The sequence below is a fragment of the Podarcis gaigeae genome, assembly GCF_964106915.1.
Source record: "Podarcis gaigeae genome assembly, chromosome: 7".
Lineage (NCBI taxonomy): Eukaryota > Metazoa > Chordata > Lepidosauria > Squamata > Lacertidae > Podarcis > Podarcis gaigeae.
Window position 1 is genome coordinate 40,924,958 of NC_139683.1, and position 8,594 is coordinate 40,933,551.

Consider the following 8,594-nt stretch of genomic DNA (forward strand, 5'->3'; position numbering starts at 1 on the left):
ACCACAGATTTCCTGTCTTGGCCTCAGGTCAGATCTTTGACGGTAAATTGCAAACATGTGCTTACTCTGCAGTCATCCAGGAAGACCAGATACATGCAATTTGGGTCAAACTCTTTGCAAACTAAAGGGATAGACATAATTTATATTGGAATCTTCTCCTCTTCTTACCTGAAGTTTGCTTACATGTGACTTGTAATGTCAAGATTTTGTCAAAGGCCTCTTCCCAATTTTGTTGCCTACCTTCTATTCTTCGGTTGTTCTGAGCCTGAAATCTCAGACAACGACAAGTGAGTGTATCAAAGACAGTTGACAACTGGCTATTATGCCCCAGCTGCAACAAAACATGTCTCTCCTACATCAGTCTCTACAGCTACAGCAGGAGCTGCAACCTTACAACAACTTGACCTCAACCTCAAAGCACACTCCTCCATTGTCTCCCAAGGCAGATGGATGCCAACAAGAGCATGTGTAACAAAGAGGTGAAGGCACGGGTGTAGTTGGGGGGGGCAAGGGGAGCAGCTGCCCCCCTAAATCAATACAAATCAATACAAATCTGAGGTTCTGCCCCCCCAACAAAAGCCTCCCCCCCCAGCAAAAATCTTGGCTACGCCCATGGAAGAAGATGTTGCAACTGGTGCTATAAAGAGATGCCCTCTATGGTTATTCCTTCTTAGATCCTTCCATGCTGTGCTAGATGCAGTCTTAAGTATAATGGTTAGTCTCCATTTGTTTTCACCTTGATGGTGATGCTGTTAACCTCTGCCACATTAAAATAAGACCAGATGGACTGACTGAACCATGATGTCCTCTCTGTTGACAACTGCGTTCTTGTTGTCAACAGACTCAACAAGATGCGCATTCTGTACAGACTGCTCAAGCAGCCAGCATACCAATTTATTATGGGCCTCAATCTAAAGAAAATAGAAACTAAGCTGTGTGTGTACCACAGGCCCAGTATTGGGCCTGTCACATCAGCTATAAATACTGAGGGAACCATTATTAAATCCACTGACAATTTCTGTTATTTCAGTTGCCTATCTAAGAAAGTAGCAGTTCTCTTGGAGTCTCTCTTGGAGAACTCAAAATTGGTGTAGTGTAGTGTTTTAAAACTGACTTGGGGTCTTTGCTCCAACCATGGGACTATAGTTAATATATACTGCACCCCTGTGTGGTGCATTCATGGTAGTTGTTATTCCCATTTTTACAACAAATAAAAATGTAAATCTACTTTGTGGCTTCATTCTTTAACATGTTATTATTTGTTATATCTACACCATAACAATAATGGCTGCCACCTAAGAACCCTGGGAACTGTAGTTTTGCAAGGTTGCTGGGAATTGTAGCTCATTGAGGGGGTCACCTAACAACCTGTAGCATCCTTAAACTTCAATTCCTGGGATCCTTTGTGAGAAGCACAAATTGATATAAAGTGATATAAGAGTTTAATATGTATGATGTAGATGTGGCATGTGTGACAGGCAGCAGAGCCAGACCTGAGACTGGTGATGCAGTCCCTCAGAATCCTAACAGAGTGCTGGAATGTCTCTCCAAATGGCTACCAAGACAGCTAACCAAATAGGAGGTGCGGAGCAGCACTTTGGGAGGAATAGTTTCTGAGGCATTTGGTGTTTTTGTGTGTGTTTTTTTGTTTGTTTGTTTTAGATAGGGCTTAATTTGAGATGTTGGATAGGCAGTGATTAGGATAGGGTTTGTCTGAGAGAGTTGGTTCAAATTTGCATTTAACATCTGCTCTGAGGAAAATATCTACAGCTAGAATAAGGTGCCTTCATAGCTTAGAAAGTAAGACCATGTTAAGTGTCTTGGGACAGAATACAGTTAACTGGAGTTAAGTGGAGGACTGTGTCTGAGCCAGGGAAGGTAGCAGCTGTGAGAATACAGACTACCTGGGCCTCAGTATAGCCAGGAGGGGATAGGACTTCTAGGTACAGAAGACTTCCAAGCCAGTAACAAGGGGTGAGGTGATCCCCTGGGTCTGTTATACTAATTAGAACGCCTCAGGTGTCGGATTGCTCAAAGAGTGGGTAACTGACTAAAAGTGCCCCTCACACATGAACCAAAATATTAATCTGTGAAGGAAGCTATGCTGTGTCAAAAGTATTTAACTGTAACACCTGTCATAGCTAAGTAAAGGAAGAGAAACTGAGTTAAGCATTTTACCATCTATTCAAGAAACCTGAACATCTACCTGAAGTCTAACAACTGATTTTTAGCAACTGAAGTTTAAGAAAAGCTGGGCATAGACTTCTGTGTTTAAGCCTGTGACATTTTTATATTTCGTTTAACTAATAAGTTAACTTCTACCCGAAAGAACGCATCACCTGACCCAACCTCTTTTTGTAAATAAAACTTTTCTTATTTGATGAACTCCTGCTTGAGACTCTAAATCACTAAGTTTTCCCTCACACAAGATAGCCTGTGATAAATTGTAGAAATTTGTTTAATTGGCATATTGTGCGGTCAGTCCGCTATATTTAATTGAGGGCAATTCTAGACTCCAACATTCTTCAAGCCTCCCTTTCACAATGCTTTATTTAATTATTACAGTTATGTCTGAGCATGAATAAAAGGTGATTTTGGAGTAGACCAAAGGTCTATCACATCTAGCAGCCTGTTTCCCACAACCAGATGACTCTGGGAAACCTAAAAGTAACACTTGTGGGTAGCCAGGGTTGTAGTTCACTGTGGCTTACAAAGGGCTCCCATGCTATGACCAAGTTCAGGTTAGCTTAGCTTTAACAAAAACTGTTCTTCCTAAGTGGGGATGTATGAATCTGTCAATTTCAATTACCTTAGTTCCTTATGTTTCCAATCTTAAATTCCACATTTTTGCAGCAATTCATAGGGTTTTTAAAAAAACCCTACAAATATACAGTGGTACCTCAGGTTACATATGCTTCAGGTTACATACGCTTCAGGTTACAGACTCCGTTAACCCAGAAATAGTGCTTCAGGTTAAGAACTTAACCTGAACTTTGCTTCAGGATGAGAACAGAAATGGTGCGGCGGCAGCGGGAGGCCCCATAAGCTAAAGTGGTACCTCAGGTTAAGAACAGTTTCAGGTTAAGAACGGACCTCCGGAATGAATTAAGTACTTAACCCGAGGTACCACTGTATATATAATAAATGCATATAATATAAATATTCTAATATATATAATTCATCAGCATTTTAGTGCAAATTTCTCTTAATATACACAATTTGCATTCAACCTTCACTTATATAATTTTTATTGCAAAGCAGTCTCCCTTAATGAAGATCATTTGTATGTTATTTTCAGAAATCTGTGCATTGTTATGCACACTTTACCAGAGTATGTCATTCAGTGTCTGTAGAAAGAGAGGTCATCAGGGACAGAGGTGGCAGGTAACAAAATCTTACTTGGACTTTATTACTTCCCCCAAAGCAATTTGAACAGAGAGATTATTATTTTCTGCTGTGTTACCTGAATGTAGTTCTTCACTAGCTCCCATTTCAGTTTGATGAGGTAATCAATTATTTGATGGATCAGGAAACCCACTGTTCCTACTATTATTCCAATGATGCCCATCACTAACCATCGATCCCAGTCCATTCTAAAAAATAAAAATAAAAGCAGAATTGGTATAAGTTGCAGTAACCTCAGAATGTTAATAAGTAGCCTTTTGCTAATGCATCTAAAATGCTAAACAGTTATCATGGAATCTCAGTTTTTGAGAAGAAAAGCAGTCAGTTTTTTCTGAGAATCTCTCAGAAGAATTGTGATTGAAAGGTGTTCATGTCTTTCAGTCATGATTTTCTTTAAGTAATCACTCAGAAGCGAAGGACTGAAACTTCTTTGTTCCACCCATATGCCTTGTTCTTTCTTCCCCAAAGCTTCAAGTCCATATCCCTAGGCAAGTATTGCCTACATCTCTAATTTAGCCCTTTGAATTGTCCCTGATCCAAATCTTAGGTTCTGCAAAACAAATTGCAACAAGAGCAAATTGACTTAATTTTCATAATTTAATCCAGACACAACAGTTGAGAATTACAATCATAAACTTTCAAGATATCGTTTACTGGTAACAAATATGCTCCATTTAGCTCTTCTGATTATCCGCTACAGCTGCCTTAACAGCTAAAATAAGCAGGTGTGATGTCTCTTATGACTGCTCTGATGCAAGAATGTAACAATAGATCCAAGGATCCACTTCCCACTGGAAATTGGGTCTATTTAACATTTCCAAGAATCCCAGACCTAGTTATTCTCTGAAGAAACAGAGTCTGCAGCAAGAGCAAGAAACTCAGTCTGTAATCAATCCAATGTAGACTGCAACCTTTCCTGGTCACAGTGGACTTTCTTTCTTATAACAATTATAGATATGTAACCTGCACTTTTGCAGCAATACTGTGTATTACCAAGTTTTATGTTTTTATAAACTGCTCCTAAGGAGACATGCTTAGGATGTTCCTGGTACCTTTTCCCTCCCTGCCGTATTTTGTGGCATTCAGATTGGTACAAATGAAGGTCTTGCCCTACTGTGGATTTGAAAATTGCTCTAACCTGCCAGCAGAGTTTCCTGTGTTTTGCATCTCTTCAGAATGTGGCAGTTCCTCATTGGTCCCTAACAAAGCATTTCCCCCCAAACATCTGAGTGCACTCTTCACTGTTCCCAATAGGTGGCACCAAAACACTTTGGTTTAAGTTACAGATAGGTAGCCGTGTTTGCCATAGTCAAAACAAAAAAAAATTCCTTCCAGTAGCACCTTAAAGACCAACTAAGTCAGTTCTTGGTATGAGCTTTCGTGTGCATGCACACTTCTTCACACTTCTTCACTTCTTGGTATCTGAAGAAGTGTGCATGCACACGAAAGCTCATACCAAGAACTGACTTAGTTGGTCTTTAAGGTGCTACTGGAAGGAATTTTTTTTGTTTTGACTTTGGTTTAAGTTTATTATTCGATGTAATAATATTTTACAGTCATATGCGCAAAGAGGAAATAAAGGAAAATATGTTTGACCTGTGAAAGCTTTTTTGGGGGGTGAGGGATCCTCCATGTGCAAGTGGAGTGAGCCAAGTGAAGACAGTACTATTTCATAGCCTGCAACTCACTTCAATTATCTTTCTAGGAACGGGTGTTCCTAGGTGTTCTTGATGTGCTTTTAATACTTAAGCTACAAAATGATATTTTTCACCATGTCCATTTGAAATATATTTGACCCATTATTTCGTCTCTGCTGGTCATCATGTTGGGGACTAAGAAAAATGCAGGTTTAAATTATCTGACTCTTACATAAATTATTGTACAAGCTGAGGAAAATTAGGGCATGTTCCCCACCACCACCCATATTTTGGTACATCTGCATGCCATTGATTTGAACAAGAGAGGTAAGCGTGTGGTCAGATTTTAAAAATACTTTGCTTTGAGTGAACAGCACACTTAATTATAGAAAAAGTTTTCTTAATCAGTGCTATAAAGGAGTTGAGAGAAGTTAAGCAACATGAAACCAGACCAACAAACTTTAGTTTGATCGGTTTGGATATCTTTGCCCAAAGAAACCGCAATAGCTAAAGCTGATCACTACAAAGTTTGTTGCATCAAGCTTGAAGCTAATGAGAAATATTTATTCCAAAGCCATTTCTATTATGGAACTCTTTGCTGGTGCTCGATATCACTGACTCTCATAAAGTTTAAATCAAAGCAAGAACAAACATGTGTTTTGTCAGGAAATCCTAATGTAGATAATTGAGCATTAATTATATAACTCACTCTAAGACAGAAGCAGCTGACCCCATGCTAACTGGTATTTAGCAGCAAAACCATGACCCAAAGGTATCATTTCTATATACCCATGGACTTTTTAATAAAGAAAAAAAATCACAGGCTGCACACATGTACTGCCTTCCTGCTGCACTGTAACTCTGGTGGTATCAATTGTGCAATTGGAACAGGTCTTTGGAGCAGACGTCCAGGGCTGAACAGAGGTAGCCACATTTGTGGAAGGTCTCACCACATTTTAAAGCAATACAGCTTACCATTTAACACAAAATAACGCTAAAACCAATAACTAATTATCTGCCTAACTACACTGGATGGCATGTCAGCAGAACACACCTCCAAGCCCTCTGTAAACTGGGTTCCTGTTATTTCCATTTGCTTCCCTTTCAACCTCCTGGGAAGAAAAGGGGGGTGAGGGGGTGCACAGGTGCTGGCACACATCCCTGAACTCCAATATTCCAACTCCTGCTGGATAAAACAGGGGTCCCAGCATAGTGGGCATGCCCTCTTCATGCCTGTTCTGCAAAGGCCTATTGAAGTAGGCAGATCCCTTATGCTGGAGTGAGGGAAAATTGCATAAATTGTAAGGTGCATCCCTGACTCCAAACTCCCTTACAACTCCCATTGCTTATTTTCCCTTTCATGTGAATTTCAAATGGGGTTCCAATTCGGTGTTACTAACTCAGTGCTAATATCCAGTGTGTACAACAAGCAGGTTGTTTATTACCTGTAGTTTTGTCGCTGCAGCCAATTCTTGTAAACACTGCTGTGGGAAGGCAAATAATCCAGACTCTCGTGGACAGATAGGCGTTCCCTTTCTTTCTCTTGGAGGAAGTTCACCCTTCCTGAGCAGCTGCTGCTGCTGTTGCATCTGGGATCAAGAGACTCAATCAAATCTGGCCGATCTTCGGCTAGCAGCATCTCCTCTTCACCATCATTTGTGCATCTCTTGCAAGAAAGGAGGGTTGGCATTTTGAAGAATCACAAGTGGCAGCAGAAGACCTCAGACCTCTGTCTGCAAATCAGTGGTTGACAAATGCACCTGAAGAGGACTTACTGACTGCTGTGCAACAAGGGCTCACTGACTTATGTTGTGGGTTGGGTTGCTTCAGTAGCAGCACCACACAGATCCTGCGTGTTTGTGTCACCCAGAACCTGTCAGAACCAGATTTTTGTTTCATAGGTGACTTTCCCACCAGAAGGGTTGGGCAGGCAGCCAACTGAACACAGTGTCTTTCCTGAACAACACAGAGAATGTGAAGTCTTAGGGTTTAAAATCAAGTGGTGATTGCGGAGGGTTTGGTCATCATACTTCCCAGCCACTTAATGTAAAAAAATATATCAGGCGCTAAGCGTTCTGAACACATTGCAACAATGCTGTATCAGTTGAACTGGTAACTAGTGTGTTCCCAGGTCCATTTCAAAGCATAGGTCTTAAGCGTTAAAAGCCCTAAATGGCTTACGGCCAGGCTATCTGTAACTGCTTATGTCCCAAGTTCAGAATCGAAGGCTCTGGTCAAGGAATCTGTCTTTAAGATTGATTAGACGGGCAGGCACTAGGACATGGCCTTTTTCAGGAGTGGCACCCCTACTCTGCTGAACTCCCAACAGAGGTATAGTTAACCCTTCTGCTTAGGATTTAAAATGGCTAAAAACTCCACTCCCAAATGCCTTTTATGTGCTTTTATTGTGACTGTTTAAAAAAAATGTTTATGTTGGACCAACTGCATTTAAAAGCAAGGCTAGTCAGTGGGGTATCCTCAATGTTTTTGAACTACAACTCCCATCATCCTTATCATTAGCCTTACTGGCTGGGCTGATGGGTGCTGTAGTTCAACATCAGGAGGGAACCACATTGCTTAGCCTACGTTGCTGCTTAAACCTTTGTGTGTTTTTAAATTTCTAACATTTTTCATATAATGCAATATTGTAATGTTATGTTTACATAATGGCTGGCCACAGTGGCAAACCTCGGGGTCTCAAATTTCAGCAGTGCCCTTTGCAATGTCAAAATTCAAGCAACAAGCAAAGACAAAGGCTGCAAAAGGCACTAATAACAATGATTAGCACCAAGGCAGGCATTACAGAGCTGGCATCGTCTGGCATCTAATGATACCCATAGCCTGGGCCCACTGCCAATATCTGGAGTTTCCGGGTCTTGCTGTTGCCTGTTTACCCACTCCCCCTAAACAAGTGATTGAGTAAGTGAACAGAGCAAAAAGAAGGCATAGTAACAAATTCATGGTTTCCAACTTGTCTTCTCTCTGGGATGCGCTGTGGATTGGTCTCAAGAGAAGGAGGCAAACAAATAGGCAGTGGGAAAAGGTTATAAGGTGGTGTGTGCTCTCAGGTGGGGAGTGGCACAGGCTATTTTATCTAAAGGTTCCCCCAAATCAGTGTCTGAAGCAGGAAGCTGACAAAAGAAAACAGCCCGCCTACCTAACCTTGACGCTTCAAAGCAATGTCATTATTACTTTGGTTTAATTACAGGACATTAATGCTTCATTTTAAGAGACAGGGAACAATGCATGGATAGGTAGTGCTACATATATGCTTTTGGATACGGATAATGGGTGGCATTCAATGTATTCACATTTTTAAATAATCATTTACTATTTTTAATTATTATTATTATTATTTAGGGGGAAATATAAACTGCTTCCTAAAAACAAAAGTCCAAGCAGTGTGCAGATTCTGTTATATATAAAGGATGATTAAAATGAAGAAACCAATAAAAACAAACATGAAGAAAGCTATCATTAAAAACAAAGCACAATAAAAAAATGAAACAAATGTAAACTAAAGCATGTGTCTGGATAGGCTTACTAGAACAG

The 8,594-nt window shown here is 40.4% G+C and overlaps 1 protein-coding gene across 1 annotated transcript in view; it reads right to left on the reverse strand.

Moving 5' to 3' along the window:
• The window catches only part of LOC310848559 (chloride channel protein C-like), a 66,560-nt gene extending 59,147 nt beyond the window's left edge, over window positions 1-7,413 (reverse strand). Inside the window, exons 1-2 of the mRNA XM_083747751.1 lie at window positions 6,488-7,413; window positions 3,464-3,593 (exon numbers count right to left, since the gene is read on the reverse strand). Coding sequence (XP_083603877.1) covers window positions 3,464-3,593; window positions 6,488-6,732 — 375 coding nt within the window. The 5' untranslated portion in view covers window positions 6,733-7,413. The remainder of the gene's footprint in view (window positions 1-3,463; window positions 3,594-6,487) is intronic.
• Between the last annotated feature and the right edge of the window lie 1,181 nt (window positions 7,414-8,594).